This window comes from Podarcis bocagei, assembly GCF_964188305.1.
Source record: "Podarcis bocagei genome assembly, chromosome: 5".
In the NCBI taxonomy this organism is placed as follows: domain Eukaryota; kingdom Metazoa; phylum Chordata; class Lepidosauria; order Squamata; family Lacertidae; genus Podarcis; species Podarcis bocagei.
In genome coordinates this window covers 15,844,584-15,867,249 of record NC_138129.1, presented here as the reverse complement: position 1 = coordinate 15,867,249, position 22,666 = coordinate 15,844,584, and the positions used below count along the sequence as shown (strand labels likewise).

At 44.4% G+C, this 22,666-nt stretch overlaps 1 protein-coding gene and 1 long non-coding RNA gene across 6 annotated transcripts in view; one reads left to right on the top strand and one right to left on the bottom strand.

Moving 5' to 3' along the window:
• Positions 1-5,990: 5,990 nt before the first annotated feature.
• On the top strand, positions 5,991-9,450 carry LOC308588359. The gene is made up of 2 exons (XR_014008634.1): positions 5,991-8,987; positions 9,146-9,450. It is a non-coding gene; the product is annotated as an uncharacterized lncRNA (long non-coding RNA).
• A 1,788-nt stretch (positions 9,451-11,238) lies between these two features.
• Positions 11,239-22,666, bottom strand: part of PMEPA1 (prostate transmembrane protein, androgen induced 1) — an 87,888-nt gene continuing 76,460 nt past the window's right edge. For 4 of the 5 annotated variants that reach the window (XM_081196673.1, XM_081196670.1, XM_081196672.1 and 1 more), the window contains exons 2-4: positions 21,302-21,456; positions 15,543-15,596; positions 11,239-14,721 (exon numbers count right to left, since the gene is read on the bottom strand). In XM_081196673.1, coding sequence (XP_081052799.1) covers positions 14,170-14,721; positions 15,543-15,596; positions 21,302-21,415 — 720 coding nt within the window. In that variant the 5' untranslated portion in view covers positions 21,416-21,456 and the 3' untranslated portion in view covers positions 11,239-14,169. The remainder of the gene's footprint in view (positions 14,722-15,542; positions 15,597-21,301; positions 21,457-22,666) is intronic. The other variant, XM_081196671.1, reaches the window with a different exon arrangement.

Below are 22,666 nucleotides of genomic sequence, written 5' to 3'. Positions count from 1 at the left end.
AATTTAGAAACAGAACTGTTAGAACCTAAAACTAAGATTTTGTCAAAAGTGTATAACTTGCTGTTGAAATGGAATACTCAGGACGAAACGGTGAAATCTGCTATGATTAAATGGAATCATTGAGAAGCAAAGCAGCTAGTAAGCTTGATCTTTATTGATCTGTTGCAACAGGGTGCTCCCCTCATCCGCAGGAGAGAGGAGGAACCCCGAAAAATGGCGTGTAAAGACTTTTGAAATTGCCACACTGTAGATCAACACCACCCCCAGAAACATCATACATACATCACAGAAGGGGTGTAACCCAAGACCACCCCTCAGATACATCACACTTACATCACAAAAAAGGCGGTCTAAAACAGAAATTCGAATATTGTTTTTCTCCTGTTGTTGTTTATCTCCTGTCTGGCAGGTTACTTGATTGGGTTGCCTGGGGAGCCTGGCCATTCTTTTGTAGCGATAAATACTTACTGGTAGTTCCTGGGCCAGGTCACAGGCTTGCACCCTATTCATATCTTAAATGTGTCCTTAAGACAGGATTTGCGAGGAAAGAGACAATGGGGAGGTTTCCCACTTTGACCTTGCAGAGAAAACATTTGGTCAGTTTAGGAATCAAAATGGTTCCAGGTTGGTCTTCCTGTGCTGCTCTATGTACGTGCTTGGTTGGTACACTTATGAACATTACCATATATCTAAGACCATAAAATTCCTATCACAATGGGTAGAGGCATTGTATCAGACACATAGGTTCCAAGTCATTAACACCTTAAATCGGGCCCAGTAATATATAAGTAGCAAGTTCGGATCCTACAGGACTATTGTAATACTGGCTCCACAACTGACAGTCAGCATTCTAGAAGTTGCATTCTACACTAGTTGCAGACCCTCATCAAGGGCAGCTCTGCACAGAGTGAGTTGCAGTAGTAAAGATAATCATCTCAATTATCCTCGCAGCTCTGTAAGACAGAATGATTATTCCCATATTTGAGATGCAGGGGTTGACTGAGAGTGAAGACTACCGACTTTATAGAGATGATAGGAGGCTTGAATTGGGGATTTCACAAATACTCATAGCTACATCACTTTGAGGAACGGCACTCTCTGTGTCATGATAGTGTTCTGAAGTTATATTTCTAGCATTGCAGAACAGCACAGGAAGGGAGCAACTGGAATGTGTGAAGGGAGAAACAGGAATTTTTGAAGGCAGAAAATGCAAGAATTGACCAGAATAAAGAAGGAACTCTCCAAACAAAATACTACCTGGCTGGGCAATTCGATAACACAGTTCACTGCCATCAACAAGAGCTTTGTTGGGAATAAGGGGCTAACATGGAAGAACTGAAGTACAGTGGTACCTCGGGTTACATACGCTTCAGGTTACAGACGCTTCAGGTTACAGACTCCGCTAACCCAGAAATAGTACCTCGGGTTAAGAACTTTGCTTTAGGATGAGAACAGAAATCGCGCGGCGGCAGCAGCGGGAGGCCCTATTAGCTAAAGTGGTGCTTCAGGTTAAGAACAGTTTCAGGTTAAGAACGGACCTCCGGAATGAATTAAGTACTTAACTGTACGTACAATGCACCTAAAAAAGCAGGATAAACGATCAGCAATGCAGAAGCAGGAACTCTTTTTACAGTCTGAGCCGGAGAAGAATTTCTGGGGGAAAGGGTGCTCAGTTCATAATTCATCCAAGCATTATGAGTTGGGCCAGTCTGTATTTTGAACTGGGTCACTGTGAATGGCAGCTGCATCTTGACTTATTCCTCATCACAAAATCTAGCCTTTTACCTCCTTTCCACCTTCAACAATATCAAAACAAACTTTGCCACAATGCTTCATTTTGTCTCTCCCTTTCTCTCAGTGCATGTATATGTGCAAAATGAAACTATCGGTCCGAATATAAGACGCACCTGCAAATAAGCCGCACCTTCAAAATTCAAGGCTTATTTGCGGGCGTGGCCCTTCTCCCGGCTCTACCACCCTAAATGGGGGGGGGGAGGCGACGCTGGGGTCCTGCTCCCCAAGCCGGCACTGGCACTCAGTTTCAAGTGCCCTACGTACCTGCTTCCCAACACTACAGCATCCCAGCACTACCTCCCCAAGCCGGCACTGGGGGAGGCTTGGGAGCGGCTGGCGGGCTGTGCGCTGTTGCCCCGCGCTCCTGGGCTGCTTCCTTGGGGGGGGAGCCCCGCCGCTTTGCTGGTGGCCTCCCCTCCCTTCTCCCTTCCTTGCAGCGGCTCGGGGAAGACTTGGGAGACATGGTTGGGACGGGTGCCATTGTCCTGCACCCCAAATGGTCCTCGTGGGCAGCTGTTTCAGCAGTGATACCGTAAGGTCACGAATATAAGCCACACGTTAACTTTTCGCAATCAGAATTTTTTTTGGGGGGGGAGCGCGGCTTATATTCGGGCCAATACAGTACATATCTATAAAGTGTTCTGAAAACCCACAGGGTTAGGTAAATAAATACCATAGGGATAATTATGACGCGTAAAAAAATAATTATGATGGGAAACCTAAAAAGTATAACTAGGGGACCCTGCAATTCCTACATTACCCCCTTCCCTAAAAACAACAATAACCTGTTCTCGTGGGCTAATTGGATGTGCTCTGAATGTGAAACAGAAAAGCATATACCCAAATATGACAATTTTAGCACCTCCCATCTTTCCTTATTTAATGCAGCCCAAGGGAAGTTCTTTTGCTTCTTTATTAGGCCTGTAAATCTAAAGGACACAAGACTATAGCAGGACATACCATCCCTACTTCCCTCTATAAACTTTTATAGTTTTATATTATAGAATAAAAAATGGATCTCACTCAGTCGCTTCGTTTCGCAACCTTTTGCCTTTTTGGCCTGCAAGCCAATCCCAGGCATGTGGGGATTCCTCAGGAGTAGCACCCATCGTTGTGTTATCAAAGATCATCTCATCCCCTAAAGGCCCGACTGATCCTTGTGTTCCGCAGGAAAGAGCCTCCCGCAGATACTACCCCAATCTGAATTCCTAGTTATCTCCTTAAAAGATATTACAAGGGATAGATATCAGGAAACAGGGAATGATGCTGCCGCTGTTGAGGGAAAATATTTTTTAAAACTATGGTGGTGAGAGAGGATGGTGTCATAAGCTGGTGCCTGGAGCACTTTGCGCTGCAACACTTTGTCGCTCCGTTTGCCTCTCCCAATGCCAAGAGCACTGGGAGAGTGTTCTTGTTGCATGTGGCGCACTCAGCAAACGCTGGGTGCCCCGTAAATAATGTCAGTGTTAGCCTGACCCACATACTCAGCTGTTAAGTCACTGTGACCCAGAGAAACACTCGGGCTCAAAATACGAGAGTCTTTTAGGCACCCAGAGATGGTTTGTGTTCCTCAAAATAGCTCTTGATGGGGTTCAGACTGTGGAATCAGAGTCAAGGGTTGAGAAGTTATTATTTAAGGGATTTGGGGCAGCATAAACCAAGTACATAATAATTCTGTGTGTGTGTGTTTACAGTGGACCCTCTGGATATGAATTTCATTCATTCTGGGGGTCCGTGCACACCTCGAAAAATCAGTATCCAGAATAAAAAAATGGATCTCAGTCACATGCAGCGGGGTGAAACCCAGAAAAATACTTCTGGGTTTGCTGCTTTCGCAACCCGAAGTCTACGTTACTTGAGGGTCTACTCTGTGTGTGTGTGTATAATCAGCAGTTGATTACTATTTTAAACAACCAGAGGCAGGAGTTTTGTGCCTGGCTGTTTGAAAGCTTAGGTCTCTCAGTGGTTGCTCAAAAATGGGTAGGGGCAGGACTGAGGGCACTGGGGTGCCCATGGTGCCATGTTGGGGACCCCAGAACCAGAATTTGATTATTTATCAGATACAGGTTAATAACGATCCCCTCTTTGATTTGTAGAACCTCTGGTTTTCCGTTTCATTGTGCTTCTACTAAATTGCTAACCCGGAAATAGTACCTCGGGTTAAGAACTTTGCTTCAGGATGAGAACAGAAATCGCACAGCAGTGGCATGGCGCAGTGGGAGGCCCCATTAGCTAAAGTGGTATCTCAGGTTAAGAACAGTTTCAGGTTAAGAACGGACCTCCAGGACGAATTAAGTTCTTAACCCGAGGTACCACTGTATGTATCTTGCATTTATTGCTTATTGTAACCTGCTTTGAAGGCCCCCTAAGCGGTAGGGAAACGGCGTATAAAATAATGCTGCGATGGTGCTGGTAACCAAAAACCGAGAAGCAGAAAAAAACCAAACGTAATGTTCGTTTGCGTTTATTTCTTTCATCCGTACACCCTTTTGAAATCATGTATGACATTCTTTTAATTGCTTTCATGTATGAAACTGTTTGGAAGTGTTTCGTTTTAACTGCTGGCATTTGTATTGCTAAGTTGCTTCAGGCGATTGGGTCCATCAATCTCAAATACTGTCTACACGGGCTGGCAGTGGCTCTCCTGGTTTCCAGACAAGGAGTCTCTTACAGACTGCCACTACTTTGGGGTGGGATTCAATCACATCCTGGCAATTTGAGGTTGCCTGCTTTAGGGTTGCTTTGGTGGTCTTGTGCAACAAACCCGCTGCCCCAAAAGTTCATACTTTTTCATGGGGAAATGCATTGGGAAATTGTGGGGTAAGAACACTTGCTTTGACACAACATACTCCCTGTGGATTGTGGGAGTTTTAGTCCAAACTCCCCAGGAGTGAGCCCCATGTTCACACCAAGACAGAAGGAGGAATCTGAGGCCTATGACAAATGGGAGATTGGGAGAGGCTCTGGAAAATAGATTTTAAACTTACAGCATGTTGTACGCTGAAAGAAAATTATATGAAAACGATGTATCGGTGGTACTTAACTCCTACTAAATTATCTAAAATGTATAGAGCAAGTTCAAATATTTGTTGGAAGTGTAAAGAAAGGAAGGTACTTTTTTCACATGTGGTGGACATGTAAGATAACAAAACCATTTTGGGAAATGGTATATAATAACCTTTTGAAAAATGCTTAAAATAACTTTTGTTAAAAAAACCCCCAGAAGCTTTTTAAACTGGGAATTACAGGTACTGAGATTCCAAAAGACCAGAAAAGACTTTTCATGTATGCAACAACAGCTGCATGGATGCTACTAGCCCCAAAATGGAAAGGAGCAATAACTCTGACGAGGGAAGAATGGCAATCCAAGCTGATGGACTATGCTGAAATGGCAAAACTAACGGAGAGACTCAGGAACCAAAAATACAAGGACTTGGAATGGGGAAAAATATAATTTACTTAGGAGACCATTGTAAGCAAATCAAAACTTTGTTGTTTAGTCGTGTCCGACTCTTCCTGACCCCATGGGCCAGAGCATGCCAGGCACTCCTGTCTTCCACTGCCTCCCGAAATCAAAACTTTAGCTGGACTATAAGAATCACTTGTAAAGTAATGAAGATTATGGATAATTTGGAAAAATAAAAATAGTGGAGAACATATTGATATGTAGTCTTAATTATGGTAATAAGAACCCATGTAGGGGATGGGGGAGAAGTCATGAGATTCAGAGAATCTCACAAAATGATTACACAAATTGTTCGATTGTAAATTTCTACTGATAAAATGGTTCTACTCCTGAGTAGAACTAACATTGGCGACAACCATCAGTGGCTCAAAAACAGTAATAAAATTAAACATTACCAATCCAGTCAATAAAACCACGAGCACATTATACATGTCTGAAAGCAGTACAAAAACTAAAACAGCCTATATCGTAATTACATTCAAGCTATGCATCATCTGCTACCATTACGCTAACAGATTGCAGAAAGAAACCTAAGAGAAAGGGAACCAAATGAAGCTTATGAAGAAGGGAGCCACCACTAAAAAGGCCCTGTCTCATGTTCCCGCCAGCCCAGTCATACCTACTGCAGATGCACAAGGCAGGTCTCTGAGGCCAGTCTTAGGTATTTCAGCACTGACCCCAGAACTACTCACTGTGAACAGTATGCATATAGAGTGGGAGGCATGTCCAGGTGGTCTGAGAAAATCCAAAAGGACATTCAAGAAAACCCTGCAAACAGTTGAGTTTTTCAGTCATAACTTTAATGTGATCACTGCAATTCGACCACAGCTTCAGAGAGGAAAGTCTCAGGTGATCTGTGCTTAGGACGTCAGTCAATCCAAAACCATTATTTGAGGCAGGGTTGTGACATGTATACATTTGGTGCAATAATGCAAATCAGGAATATTTCTTTTGTTCAAAAGAAAATAAATACTTCATCTGCATGCGCGTGCAAAAGCACTCATACACACACACACACACACACAAATATTCCAGGAATGAGATTAGTTTACTTGAAGAAGAAAAACCCACACACTTTGTCATAAATTGTTAATTTTTGAGAAGGCTTCGCTTTTTAAAAAAATGAATGCAAAGACCCAAAACAGAGGGTTTTCCCCTTCCTTTTTCAAAATCTGAGTGTTGCGTTTCCAAGACATAATATATTTGTGTTAAACAAAGCAAAGAGGTGAAAACAAGCAATCCAAAGTATTGTAAAATTTATTGTTTTAAGTATTGCAGCTTTTAAAGAATAGAATGACATATCATTGCCACCATCGGTTACTGTTACACAAGAAGCGTTTTACAACGGAGTTGTGGAAATTGGCATCAGAGTACATATTCATACTAAAACAGCAAAATATAGATAAGTACTGCATTGCATGTGCTGTCTATAGTTTACATAAGTTTTTTTTTTATCTGAAGAAAAAAAAATTCAGGATACAGGACTGCCTATAACAAACTCCAAAGCCAAAAGCAATCCAACTGGAAATTGAAGAAAATATTAAAATACAATGAAATGTGACTATAAGGCAGGCAAATTAGGACTTTTAATGTAGTCCTTCATGAGCTTCTATATTACAGCAAAAAATTGAAAAAAGCAGTTTATGGAAATTTTGTTTTTTCCTCTTCAACCCCTTTTGTTTTGTGTAGTACACGGGAGAAGTATAGGTCTATATATATATATCTGAGTGCCACACAGATCATACAAGAGAATACAAATTAAGTCTGTTCTTGGCTAGTATGTTTATGCTACAATTCTGGCTTCTTAATTCAACTCAAGAGAGAAAAAAGGGTGAGCTTTTTCTTTCCGTTAAACTTAGCATTTAGTGCAATTTTGAAGAGAGATTCAGATGTACTAAAAAGAAAGAACAATGTTCTCAGAACAATATTGATTCCCCCCCCCCCTTACCTATGACCATCCTTATTCTTAAGTGAATTGTGGATCAGATTTCTAAACCCAACGCTTACAAGAGTTGAAAGCAAGAATCATGAAAAAGAAAGAACCACACTTGTAACCTGCCATTATTATTTTCAAATACACATTCATACCTCAGTACATAATATTTTGGTGGAACTGGTTTTTAAGAATTCTCTTTGCTCTACTGTAAAAGTACAGGACAAAAAACCCCTCCAGACCTACTGGCTCTTCACACTTCTAGCAGTTAGAAAGGAGTTTGTCAACTATAAGTGTTGCTTTGTTTTCTCCCCATAATTTTTGTTTTTTAAGGTCTTTTCTGGGGCTCACATCTTCACTCATTTAGTCAGGTGCAAAAACATAGCTTTCATCAATGAAGGTGTGTCCTTCCATCTATTTTTTTATCAATGAAGGTCCGTCACTCTGTTTTTATGAAGGCCCACAGATCTCCCTTTGAGTTATGGGGGAAAGAATGGAATTATGATTAATACTGACTACATACAATCCACTGTGTACAAGTGTGTCATCAATGCTAGCAAGATTCCTAGCAGAATTTCTGTAAAACTGGCAAATGGGAAAGCCAGCTTTGCCATTCAGAAACCATCTAAGAACTTGGCTCATTTAAGCAGCCACCATGACAGTGCACACACGTTGCAGATCTGATTGCAAAACTATTACTGGGGGGAATTATAAGGGGGACGACATATTTCCCTCTGCAAACACTTAAGCAAGTGTGAACAAGCTACCAGAGAAACCCCAACGGCGGAATGACTCCTTGATCAGTCCAGGTTAGTATCTGAGTTCCTATTGGCACAATTCACTTAAGGTTGCCACTTTTTCCTCCTGGCAGGGCTCCTGGGTCTGTAACAACTTCACGTCTGGCAGAAGCTCAACAAGCACACCTTTTTCCTGGGATGGAAGTGCTATCAGGGGAAAAAATGTTTGCTTGCAGGCCTTTCTGCCTTCCACCCAGGCTGAAAATGCACAGGAGCCCTGGTAGGTAAAAGGTGGCAGCATTAGATCAAAGTTGATGAGTTGTCAACATCATTGATGTCCGCTATGTATCTGAATGCCTGGAGGCTTGGGATAAGCACACATCAGTCTGCATCTTAATAGCAGCAAAGGGCAAACAGGATATCATTTCCTTTGCTGGTATTAAGCAGCAGGATGGGGAGGAATCAAACCACTCTCCATCAGAGCCATGGTGTTCAAGGGAGTTCTCACAGTGGCTCCTGCTTAGACCAATACTATCTTTGATAACTACAACTGGCCATTCAACAAGTTGACTAGCAAAGCTTAAGAGGGATGATGGCATTAAACACACACACACACACACACACACACACACACACACACACACAGCTATTTTGGTCAGGCAGAGACTCTGGTGTTAAGAGGGATGGGAGTGGACAACAGAAGAGTTGTGTTGTGTTGTGAGTTAAGAAAGGGAGGGAAGAGGGTGGAGCATTGAGGAAAAGCCTCTTCCTTTGTGGATGCACACCAGCCTTTTGTTAAAAGCAGAGGAGCAAAGCCAGGAACAAAGTTGGCAGCCCAGTGCCAGCTCTAGGGTTTTTGTTTGTTTTGGTGGGGCGGAACAGAGGATTTGGGGCAGTGGGCCTCCCCCAACAAGGGTCTCCTCCTCACCAGTGTCACTGCTGACCCTGTTTGTCTTCTTCCTTTGGGACCGGACCACCCGGCCGTTCGGGGAGAGAGGGGCAAGGCTAGTGGGGCAGCTGCAACTCATCCCTACTGCTCCTACATGGAAATGGCCAGGTGTAGGACAGTTACAGATAGGTAGCCGTGTTGGTCTGCCATAGTCAAAATAAAAAAATTCCTTCCAGTAGCACCTTAAAGACCAACTAAGTTAGTTCTTGGTATGAGCTTTCGTGTGCATGCACACTTCTTCAGATACCAACTTAGGTACTACTTAGGTGTAGGACAGTTACACAGCAAGGAGTAACAGCAGCAAGAGCCAAGCAGCTGAAGGTGGAGGTCAGCAGTGGGCCTCCTGCCCCCCTACCCACCATTGCACCCCCTAGGATAGCAGACTCCTCCCATTTTATACAAGGCACTCAGAGGACATTTAACAACCACCAACCCCGGTGATACAGCAAAGAGTTTTCAGATATGTGATGCACATTCACCCAAAAGCTATTGAGGTAAGCGTTTTTGTTTTCTTTTGTTATCTCTCTCTTTTTTTTTTCCTGTAGCAAACACACTAGTTAAGACCATAGAACGGAGAAGAAAAAATAATGACAACGACCAACAAACAATTAAAAGACACAGAACATTACTAGTCACTCGTTTTGGCTCAAGAGGGCGGCAGATATATATATATATTTCGGTTTCGTCTTTTGGTTGGTATTCTCGGTTTGCAATATCCACCACAGTTTTAATACCTACTGGAGTAGGATATGTGCATACAATGTATTTCAAGTTACCTCACAAACAGTCCCAAGGAAAGAGGCGGCAGAAGACGACAGGAAGGGAGCACCTTAAGCAGCTAGGCACATCAGACTGGGTCTAGAGGGGGGGGGGTCACGGGTACAAGTTCAAAGAAGTGGTACCCCCCCCTTTCAGAAAAAACAAGTAACTAGGGAAACCAGGGATCTAAAAAAGGGAAAAGTGACCAAACCCTGGAAGTTTCCTATCACTAGCAATGATTGGATTCCTCCCTTCCCCCCCCTTTCTAATTTATTTCTTCAGAAAGGGAGGTTTACTGTTTCTTTTTAATAAGGCACTAAATAGACATGTTACATAAAGGAAAGATACTTTTTTTTCTTTTTTAAAAAAGAACTTCTATAAATTCATATATTTTGTACCTTTCGTAGGAAGCAATATTTATTCCTTTTAGTTCACTTTAAAAAAAAAGGTAAATTGCAGGTGTCGTAAAGCTATCGTCAAGGAGCTATGGGTGGGAAAGGCAGGTTACGATGCTGTAAATAATAATAATAATAATAATAATAATAATAATAATAATAATAATAATAATAATAAAGGTCCAGGAACCTATCGCTAGGCAAAAACAAAAAAAAGCACAAAAATTCCTTAAAAATGGTGAAACCTTCAAGTTCATCTCTTAGTTGTCTCTATTGTCCTTTTTAAAATATATATAAATAATGTTGCAAATGGTCAGAACTTTAAAAACTGTTCTCTGGTTGGCTGCAGGATTTCTGTTTCCTCCCCCCCCCTTCTTTCTTCTTCTTCTTCAAGTAATAGAAAAGTCGCATAAAAACAAGAGTTATTGCCTTTATATCTTTCATTTATGTTACCTTACTAGTTAGCATCTGGCAGAAAGCAAAATTACACCTCCTTGTAAAAAATAAAATAAAAAATGGTCACTTGGTACAGTTCCCTCTTCTAACCATTCCCTATTACTCCAACATGGAGCTCTTGCATCCCCCCAGCTTGGTGGAACTGTGTAGGCGTGAAGGTTGCCAACTTTTCAACCGGCCATTGCAGCTGTGCCTTTATCAGCAGCTAAGAACACGAGACCAAAAGAGCAGAACCTGTTCCGCCTCGTCCAGCTTCCCAAAGTGACCAAATTAGATGCCTCCAAGAATCCCACAAGCAGGGGATTCCTATCAATTGGTATTTAGTAGCGTACTGCGTGTCGTGCCTAATAGCCACTGCTAAACCTGTCCTCCATGGTCTGTGCAGACATGACATGCACACACCAGCAGGCGATCATGTTTGTGTCTCCGTAGAGTTTGAGGGCGGGGAGGAAAGCTCCACTTGCTAATTTCTCACCATCGTGCTACTGTTAAAGACAGAAGAACAGGCCAGGCTGGTTTGTTCCCGTAGAGTTGGCAACCTTTGCAGCAATAGATTAAAATCTACGCACAAGATAGGAAAAAAGCGTTCCATTCCCTTATACATGCATCTATTTCTTCCTCTTTCTCTCCATAATTTACGTCTCTCACTCTCACTCTCTCGCACAGTCAACGTACAAATTCACCATGAAGGTTAAAGCAACTGATCAGGTCTTCTTTTTATACAATATAAAAAAATGTAAACAATAGCGTTGTAAGACAAAATGCTTTATGAAACAAGAGAACGAGACAACACTTGAAAAGAAAAGATAACGATGACATGAGCTGTTTCGAAGAAGGATTAGCGAGCAGAACCTCGACACAGAAGGATGTTGCAATGGTTAGGTTTTGAGCGAAGGCCAACTTTCGGAAGAGGTAAAGGTTTTGCTTCTAAAGCATTAAGCACAACTCTTTAGCCTTTAATACATCACAGGAGTCAACATGTTTCCATCTACATTTGTCCACGACCCACTCCCAGCCTCGCCCTAAATCAGAACCAATTTATCTAGAATGAATAAAGCACAGCTAATGACCAGAGGAAGCTGAGCAAGGCCTGCCAAAATGGCTGCCCTCATCTTTCAGTCTGCAGGTGGGGCACATGGATGGATTGAATCCCAAAGACCAGGGGTCAGCAAACTTTTCCAGCAGGGGGCCAGTCCACTGTCCCTCAGACCTTGTGGGGGGCCGGACTATAATTTTTTGGGTGTGTGTGTGGAATGAACGAATTCCAATGACCCACAAATAACTCAGAGATGCCTTTTAAATAAAAGCACACATTCTATTCATGTGAAAACACGCTGATTTATGGACCGTCCGCGGCCTGGATTTAGAAGGAGATTGGGCCGGATCCGGCCCCCAGGCCTTCGTTTGCCTACCCATGGTTGAGGAAACCAGCTGAGACTTTTTATACACTTGGCTCACCACATAGCTGGGCGAGTGGGCTGTTCTGCAGGCCCAAAAAACTGGGAGCAAAGGAAGACAAGACTCTTGCAACGTTAATACTTGTGTAAACAGAAGGGGTATCAATGGACCCATGTTCTTGCCCCGACAGAGCAAACTGCACCTGTTCGGCCCTTCTCTTCATTTACACAAGTATTAAGTGCACAGGGACCTTATCCTTCCCCATCTGGTCAACCTTCTTTTAAGAGAGTTTATTCAAAAACTTTATGGAAAATGGAGCTGTCCCAAACCAGGTTTCTACAGAAACATCCATAAGGCAGGTTTGTGGGATCTCCCTGCTTTTATTGCCTTAACTGACAAAAGAGAGCCAGATTGGTTTGGGGGGGGCAGGGGAAATAACCCCAACAATTAGAAGTCATCACCTGATCACTAAAAAGAAGGCATTTTAACGACCACTTATGCTTTTATAGTCATCCTGATGTTAGTGAGAAGGTAGCAGTAGAAGGGGCCGTTTAAATTGCTCTCTCAAGGTCTTGGCTTTGCAAAACTCTGTTTAAAGAACACAATGTCTGCACTCTTCTTAGCTTTGCTCAAAGCAGGGGTTCCCCACCCATTTAAATTTCGGCCATAGTTCTGCATTTGCCAGCAGGGCCTGTACAATATGCGTAGCTATCTCCATATCAATGAGAGCCAGACAAATCTTGTACCAGGGCAACTGTGAACTCATGCATGGCTAACTCTTTGTCGGGGCAAGCTCCAAACTTTGCTTTTTAAAAATATATATTTTTGTCATGCTTCCAATAACCATAAATGGCCAAACAAATGCACAGTCAATATTTTATTTGTTGATTTTTTAAAAAAGTCTTTATTTCCAAGGGAATGTACAAGAGTGGAATCTTGCGCTGACTTAACATCCCTGGGAACAGACACCTGAGTGCAAAAAGAAGGGAAACTGTCCAATTTCGAAAGGTGTATGCATGAATGTATAAATGACCTCTTTCATCTTTAAGTCGAAATCATACCATACCAGAAAAGAAAGAGGGTAGTTTATACACATGCATTAAACACCCTTCAGAACAGATACAGTTCCGTGTACATTCTGCAATCAGGTATCTTGAGGACACCTGTAGTCAGGCGTCATAGATGTGATGATCAGGTTTGAGACATGGTCAAGTGACTATGGAGAGCAAAAATAGGAAAGTAGGAAAATGTACAAGATGCAGTCTTCACATGATGTTCCTTACTGGTCTGTGGCTTTAGTTTTACAGGCATTCCCTCCCTCAATTTCTCTTTTTTAGTCCTTACTTCCGCTGCAACCCTATACACATTTACCTGGAAGTAAGTCACACTCAACTCAGTGCTGCTTACTTCTGAGTAGAAGCATACAGAATTGCCCTGTTATAAACATGTTTCCCTTAACAGTTTTGTGGTAGATGTGATAAGAGGCTTTTGACCAACACAAGCACTGACACATTTATATTAAAAAATAGTGCAAAATTTCAACATTTATATAAATAACTCTAAACCCCTGCTTTTTTTTGTTTGTTTTTTTGTTTCACTTTTTTTACAATGTAATACATGCTCTTTTGAGTTGCCTCACAAAAATTGCCATTTTTTTAAATTCTAGTTCAGAAAAAAACACAACAAAAACTTTTCTTCTTCTTTCCCCCCTCATCAATAGTCTCTTCTAATATAAAAATACCTGCTTCCCCAACACACATACAGTTTCTCTTATTTTTTTAATATATATTTATATTTATATTTTATATATATATATATATATTGCAGATCTTTAAACAAATGTTTTTGTGCAAATATTTTTGTCTTTTAAAGTTAAGTGAAATAAACAACAACAACAAAAATATTGTAGCGCCGACACACGCAGCTCAACTAGAAACAAAAACTGGGGCCGGGGGAGGCGCAAAAGGTGGCAGGTGGGGTGCGGGGGGGGGGCAGAGAAAAAGGATTGGGTATTTTTTCTCTTAAAAAAACCCAAAACAGAACATATAACCCCCCCCAAAAAAAACCTTTCTAGACAGAACTCAACAAAGAAATGTTTTGCAAGCTTGGTTGGCTTGTGCATTGAGACCAAACATAAACATGTAAATATTTATATGGAGACGGGCGTTGCGTTTCATACACAGTGCCTCCGCCTCTCGATATCTCCCCCCCCCGACCCCCCCACCCCACCCTGGTTAACAAGTGCAGAGTGTTTAATATCATTCTCTTTCTCTCGCTCTTTTTTAAAAGGGGTGCCCTTTTTGTTTCTCTTTCTCTTTGTTCCACACTGTTGTGCTCTCAAGGCTGCCGAACTGCGACGAAGGGTGGAGCCTGCCCCCCTCCAGTATGGCGGTCACCCCGCCGCTGTTCTGTTGGTGCTGGTAAAAGGTCGAGCCGGGGAAGTGACCGATCACTTCGCTGTACGTGGGGGGCGGCCCTTCCATCCGGCCGCTGCTCCCGTAGCAGGTGGCGCTGATGCCAGAGTTGCTGCTGGGGGGCCGGGGCCCCCCGTAAACCGAGCTGTCTATCAGGTCGCTGTCAAAGATGGTTCGGTTGGGAGGCGCCCGGACAGACTCCCTGTTGAGTTCCATTTGCTGCTCCGGGTCTCGGAGCTGCAGTGTGCACGGCCCCTGGTAAGGCGGGGGCTCCTCCCCGTCCGACAGAGAGATGGTGGGCGGCAGGTCAATCTCATGCTGCATGTAAGGGTACGTCGGCTGGAATCTGTTGAAGCGGTCCCTTTGCAAGAAGGACGGGACGGCAAGCCGGTCCGTAGGCCTCGGCGTGTAGACTTGCTGCTGGAGACAAGAAGGGAGACGGGCGTGAGCCCACAAAATCTGGCCTCTGCTAAGTTTCAACTGTGTGTCGGGCACAGGTGGTGGGAGGCCCCACAGGAACCCCCAGAGGGGGAAGGCTCAGGGCCAAGGGGTTGGTGGTAGGACAATGAGGAGAGAGCAGAGGGAGAAGATTGAGAGGAGGGGCTGGGTGCTGAAGGGGCAACAGGGTTTAGTGAGCAGGCAGAGCCAGTGACAGGCAGCAGTTCAGACTATGAGGCTGAAGCAGAGGACACAGATAAAGAGGCTGCTGCAGAACCCAAGGACTCCCTCTCCTACTGATCTCAAAGAACATCATGGGTAACAAGAAGGGCAGAACAGAGACCAGAGGTGCACAGACACAGTTTGAGGCTGCTTGGGAATCATCTGGGAAATGTGGAGCCTTAGAAAGGGTAGAAGGGGGGAACCTTCAGACTTGGCAACTGCAAGAAAGTGGTGTTGGGAATTGTGAAGGGTTGCTGAGCTAGCTGTACAGTGGTACCTCGGGTTACAGATGCTTCAGGCTACAGACTCTGCTAACCCAGATATAGTACCTCGGGTTAAGAACTTTGCTTCAGGATGAGAACAGAAATCGTGGGCTGGCGGTGCAGCGGCAGCAGGAGGCCCCATTAGCTAAAGTGGTGCTTCAGGTTAAGAACAGTTTAAGGTTAAAAACGGAGCTCCAGAACGGATTAAGTTCTTAATCCGAGGTACCACTGTACGCAATTTCCTTGCATAAAGAGTAAACTTCACTGGCAACTGTGCTGACTTGCCTCTGGCTCCAGCCCTGACACCAGGCTACTTACCTCTGTTACTCCATTTCCCGACACTGTGCTTTCTGAAGGCCACAAGCTTCCTTCCTAAAATGGGAAAGAACAGGCAAAGGTTAGATAATTCCTACTGAGCAGTGCTGCTCCCCCACCCTGCTCAAACTTATTAGCGATTGCTGGTAACAACGGCAACTTCCAAAGAGCCTAACAGTTTCGAAGAGCTGCACTTGTATGCTCTGAAGGAGTGTCTCCACCCCCATCGTTCAGCTCTGCAGACAAGGCATGCTGCAACCAGAAGAGGAGGCCAGAAGTGATTTATAGGGAAATGAGATGTTGCTCCAGATGCTTCCCCCTTCCTTCTGTTTTCATAGGAAATCTTGTCTCAAAAATGTCACACATAAGATACGAGGCTACTCTGGAGTGAAAGATAACCAATGCTGGTTTCATATGGAATATTAATTGACTTGCACCATTTGGGTGATGTAACTAATAAACCAGCCATATTTCAGGAGGCTGCTGTGTGGAGCTAGGGAACTTGTTGAGTACCCCTGCATCTTACAGTCTACTTTTAAGTCAGAAAGCACAAAAACCACATGAAAGAAAAATTAGAGGCACACATATAAATGCATCTCCAGATGGTAGCAACAGAGATAAATTCAAAAGGGCATTGTTAAGTTTCCAGGGAAATGTTATTCTGTTGTGTTCTTTCTCTCTTGCTCGCTTCCTTGGTAAGGTTTCATTTAAAGAACAAACAACCATGGCAGAATTATAGATCCACATTTTTTAAAAAAACCTTGTGGTGAGATTTCCCAGTTAAAAAAAAAGAAAGATGGTGCAAACCTCAACCCACCTAGATTGCAACTTCTCTTGCCAGGGGGAGCGGTTGCATAAGGAAACTTGGAATTAAGAAAAGGCTTTACAAAGCACTTAATATGCATTTCCAGCAGCACTTCCGAAGACAGGGTAGCACTGTTATCGCCACAGTGAGTTCCATGGCAGAGAGAAGAGCCGAAATGGGGACTTCCTGGTTTGTCACTTGGTCTCTAAAGTTGCAGGTCTATTGCACCCTTAAAAATGTAAAGGTGCCCCTAATCATTAAGTCCAGTCGTGGCCGACTCTGGGGTTGTGACGCTCATCTCGCTTTATTGGCCGAGGGGGCCAGCTTACAGCTTCCGGGTCATGTGGCCAGCATGACTAAGCCGCTTCTGGCGAACCAGAGCAGCGCACGGAAACGCCGTTTACCTTCCCGCCGGAGTGTACCTATTTCTCTACTTGGACTTTGGCGTGCTTTCCAACTGCTAGGTTGGCAGGAGCAGGGACTGAGCAACGGGAGCTCACCCCGTCGTGGGGATCCGAACCGCCGACCTCCTGATCAGCAAGTCCTAGGCTCTGTGGTTTAAGCCAGTGGGGGCTTGCTTCTGAGTAATTAGCCACACTCCATGCAATTTGCATAGAATGGTTAGGTCGGAGATGGGGGACCTGTTGACTACAGTCCATGTCTAGGGTCTTTGGGTTAGATGGGAGTTGAGGCCAGCAACATTTTGGGAGGCCAGAGGTTCCCCACTCTTATATAGTAGTAGTAACTGCAGGACATCTTCGGGAGAAGAAAAGGTTAAGTAGCAGACCCTTCACTGATCTGGAGTACAGCCCCTAAGACGGTTGGATGGCGCCTTGTACGCCTCCTTCCAACAACTCCTGCAGCCAAGCTGGTGCCAAACGTCTTGCTCTGCTTTCCGTTGGAGCACATCAACGAGGCCAAGAGAGGAGTCTTGTCTGGGCAGCTCAGGACCTCCATACACACTGTCCAGGCTTGTGCCCCCAGAGAGGTCACTTTGGTGCTGCTAACACAGCAAAAGCAATGAGAGAGGGGCAAGTTACTGGTCTTTGCAGCCACGGCAGGCGCTGGGATTCTCCAGCAATTTGACTTGTCCCCCGGGAGGTGCACTTCATTGTCTCTCGAGATAAACCGATGCTAACAACTGTGGTTTTATGGATGCATCTTTTAATGCTCAAGGATTAGCTTGCCCTAAAAAGTGGCCACAAGCCCTCGACTTTGGCTTGTACCAGCCTTTCATCAGGGTTGGCAACTGGTCCCAAACGGCAACACTTAATTTTCATACAAGTTGGGAGGATGGGACCTATTGCTCAGAAGGGGGCAAGTAATTGCTGCAAACAGCCGCTTGGAGCAGTTGTCCTTAATCTTTGCAAACAGATTTCATCCGCATATGCCGTTACAGGAACACACTACAGTGGTGCCCCGCAAGACGAATGCCTCGCAAGACGAAAAACTCGCTAGACGAAAGGGTTTTGCGGTTTTTGAGCTGCTTCGCAAGACGAATTTCCCTATGGGCTTGCTTCGCAAGACGAAAACGTCTTGCGTTTTTTGCAAGTTTGTTTCCTTTTTCTTAACACCCTTAATACAGTTGCGACTTGACTTCGAGGAGCAACTCATAGAACGCGGTGTGGTAGCCTTTTTTGAGGTTTTTGAAGCTTTTCCAAAACTTTTCCGACACCGTGCTTCGCAAGACGAAAAATTCGCTAGACGAAAAAACTCACGGAACGAATTAATTTCGTCTTGCGAGGCACCACTGTAATTTATTTATTTTTTCACCCTATATTTGTATAGTGGTTGAGCTGCTGTAGTGACCCACCTTAGGTCAGGCTGTGTCCCAGCAGCAGATCCCAAACCACCAGTTGAGGACAAATGCGTTAGAGCAGCATCTGTGTGCTATGCGCAAGGGAAGCGCTGCACACATGGGATTCCTCTTGGCTTAGAGGTCTGCTTGATAACAGTTTACAACACTGGGCAGGGGAGTGAATCACTCCGAGACATACAAATGCTTATTTTTTCATCATCCCATAGGGCATATTTACTAAGTGGTGAGTGTATCATCACCTTATGCTCACTGGTTTATATTTAATTTAGCAGTGGGCAATGTCATTGCATTATGCCATCTGCCGCTCCAAAGTCTTCAGGCTGATGTCTGAACACTACTCGGGGAAAGAGGTGGATGGAGGCAAGCTGTCCTGCAGCCCCAAAACCGATGCTTTGAAGCATCTACTCCCATCACTCTTAAGATAATCATATGCCTTCTACTGCATACAACAACCTTACTTTGTTTTTATTCTGGACAAACGGATCCAGATTAAAATGTCCAGAGCCAGCCTTAAACTCTTCACAGCTGAAAAGCAAAAGGTCAAGAGAATGCCTCTTCATTTATTAATGGATTTTTAGTTTCGTCTATCAAATAAAATTACACCCAGAAATCGAGATTGGGGGCCGGAAAAAATGGCCCTCCTGGGCCCATCTGTGCTCAAAGCAACTGGTTGCCTCATTTTCTTTCTTTAGCCAACCTGGTGCCCTGCAGACGTTATTTGAAGGCTGCCTAAAATCATACTTCCAGGGCATTTGTGCCCCTGCTACTGGTTGCAGATCTCAGCTGCCGTCGCCCCCAGGACCAGCCCAAGATACGCTGCTGCAATGCAAGGCGGTCTCCCCCACCTTCCATGTACAAAAAGCAAGCCAACCTGTAGGTGAAGATTTCTTCAACAATGGCAACAAGGAAGCTGAGAACACCAGGGTAAACTCAGTGGGTGCCGGGCAGGCCACACAGTCCTGTCCTTCAGCATCTGCCTCTCTTGACTAATGGGAGGGCCGGCCCTGCTGCTCCACTTCCCAGTCAGCTATGGTGCTAGACTCCTAAGACCCTGGTAGTCCATCTGGATGCCATGCTCATATTCAAGGCCTCTTGTTAAACACCCCACACTTGATTTTTGACCCAACTGAAGAGATAAGGATGTGAGGCTCCTAAATGCAACACAGCAGCAGCTAACCTTTGGACCTCTAGATGCTACTGAACTACAACTCCCATCATCCCAGACTTACTGGCCATGCCAACAGGAGCTGATGGGACTTGGAGTCCAACAACAAATAGAGGGACACAGCTCCCTGCCGAAACATTTGTTCGGGAAGGAGTTGCAGCCAGTCATGTCTCCCTGACAAGCGTGTTTGAATGGTGCACTCACACAATTCACAACTCATTCACACCCACCTAAATAAAATAATGTGAGCTGCAAAGCCATGTGCTCTTGGTTTTACCCACTAGGGGGAGCTTTGCTGCCCTTTATACGACTGCACCCAACATAAGAAGGCACTGCCTTTATTTAACGGAGAGAGACTGAAACCAGATTGAAACTCCTTCATTACTTTCAGATTTTGCACTTTGGAGTGACACATGACAAATAAGCTCCTTCAGTTTCATATTCTGTGGCTAGATCTGCGTATGCTGAAAAACCATGTGTGTGTCATGGGGAAGCTTTCCCACACAGCTGGGTAGACTAGTATTTTTGTTCCCTGATGTGCTTGGTTTGATCTTGCAGAGCAATTATCAGTGAGCTTTCAAAAATGGTAATCCCTGTTTGCTGTTTGGAATGCAGCAGGCCACAGTATCACCCCAGTCTACAGCCTCCATTTGCAGCAAGGTCAGGTAAAAGGTAAAGGACCCCTGGATGGTTAAGTCCAGTCAAAGGCGACTATGGGGTTGCGGCACTCATCTTGCTTTCAGGCAGAGGGAGCCAGCGTTTGTCCACAGACAGGTTTCCGGGACACCATGAGAGAAACCAGAGCGCATGGAAACGGCGTTTACCTTCCCGCCACAGTGGTACTTATTTATCTATTTGCACTGGTGTGCTTTCGAACTGCTAGGTTGGCAGAAGCTGGGACAGAGCAACGGGAGCTCACCCCATCACAGGGATTCAAACCTTCTGATTGGCAAGCCCAAGAGGCTCAGTGGTTTAGACCACAGCACCACCTGCAACCCACTGCACAGGCTAGACTAGGTGGTTTCACCTAGTCTAGCCTGCTGTAAAGTAACAAAATATTGCCCTAGCTTTGCAGGCACATTTCAGCACCAGGTTTGCCCAGAGCTGGGGTGGGGAACCTCTTGAGATGACACATCAATTGCTCTGAATGTTCATATTGGTTTTTAATTGTATTTTTATGGCTTCTTTTGTTTCTTATGTCCGCCATATAGTCTCCTATTGCAGTTTGAATTCTGTAGACTTGCAATTGCTACCACAGGTCAAAAAATCATTAAGCAGACGGCCAAAACCCTCAGCAATTTTCAGCCGGTCTGTGGCAGAAAGCATTTGGGAACTGCTGACCTTATGTGCTGCTGCTACCTGTATATTTATCGTTTTAAAAAGAATTATACTGCAGAGTATGATTTTCAGCTGTTATCTTAATGCATTGTTGCTTTGGGTTTTGTTACCTGTTTAACTTGGGGGGGGGGCTTTCCTCTAGAACAGCGGGATGAGAAATACATTTATTATTAATATTAATATTATTATTATTATTAAGGAGTGGGGTAGGGGGAAGTGCCGCAACTTCCCTAGTGTACAGTATAGTGCAGTTTCGCCTCTACTAAGCTGTGGAACAGACAGCAAAGCATCATGGGAGCACTGGGGAGGGCCACAGGCCTGATCTTAGGCCACAGACAAGCCCATGGTTCCTAAAACTTTCTAGGAGTATCACAGGTCCCTGCTGCACATGACACCATTGCCAGATAGATTGGCCACACTGGTGGACATTAGAAAAGTTTGCAAGACTATCAGCCCACGTATATTTATATATGGACCGCTCCAAGTGAGATTGGGAGGGATATAAAAACCAGGACGAAGTCCTCCCACCATGGCTGTTCCGAAAGCACCCAGGGTCAGCTGGTGAGCACAGCAAACAACATGAACCAGTCAGAGAAGCAGGAAAGAGTTCGGGGAGGCAGACACGGACTACTTACTGATGATAGGTTCTCCTCTCTCCTCCGTCCTTGACTGTGCCGATTGATGAAGGACCGTGCAGAGAGTTTGTAGTGATTCAGCAGACACGTGATGACGACCACCATGACCATCATCACCACCACAATTATGATTATCTGTACAAACTCCAACTCCGCTACAGGAAAAAGGAGACAAGAAGGAGAGAAAAAAAATGCTTATTTTGAGATCCTGGGAGGAAAAGGCACAAAATCAAGAAAAAGCTACTAAGTGATGCTGTGTCACAAAACAAGAGGAGAAGTGCAGGTGGCGTCAACATTTGCGGCAGGGCCATAGCTCTGTGGTAGAGCAAATGCTTTTGCACACACAAGATCTCAGGTTCGATCTCTGCCTTCTCTAGGCACGGCTGGGGAACACCCCTGTGCAAAATTCTGATGAGCCACTGCCAGTTACTGCAAGATGGAAATGAGCTACATGGATCAGTGTCTGGACTTGGCACAAGGAAGCAATCTATGGTTCTAATGGTGGAATTGGCTTTTGTCGACGCCTAGGCATCTGCTTAAAGGAAAAAGAGTTGCAATGCAAAAGGGATACAAACACCAGCATCCATCTCTCTCAACCCAAAAATGGGTGTGCGAATCGTTGCCCATTTGCTCATTCATTTGAAACATGGGCTAAAACTGAAGTGGAGCCTAAAGATAAGAGCAGGTTGCAAATCAAGACTGGGGTGGGTGGTGGTGGTTAATACTAACCACGTTACAACCTGGCTCCAAGAAGATCCAGTCAGTTCAGTTTTGGTACAGTTATTCCGTAGCCAGGCAAAAGAAAACTGAACACTTAAAACTAAATATGCCACAAACAAAAATTGCCCAAAACGCGTCAGCTGCACACTCCATGCCATCTCTAAAGTCAGCAGATTTATAAGCCAGTTTCTTTACAACACACAAAAACCACTGTGACTAAGCAATGGGCATCTAGTAAGATGCACACTGTGTTCTGTGGCCCCTAACTATTCTTCATAAGCTGCAACAATCTAGGCTGCCGAAAGCAGTGTCGGCATAGTACATGGCTTGTTAGAGCCCTACAGAGACTTGCCCTGGGCTCAATGGGGCAGTAGCAATCATTCAGCCAAACTGGTCTTGCATAGGCTCCTGCCTGCCAACGTGTAATTAATTTCTGTCAAAGGAAATGCATGGATTCGCATCATAAGCGAGGACTCCAAAGAGCTCTGCTGGAGATTGTTATTTGTATGGAAGGTATGTGGAGGTCTCACACCGCCTCATGGGTACTCCAGTGCAAGAGAAAGCACCACAAATCTGCTGCCTGGATTGCAATGACAGGCAGGTGTCACTCTGTCTTCTGAAACAACTAGGAAACAAGGCAGGTGA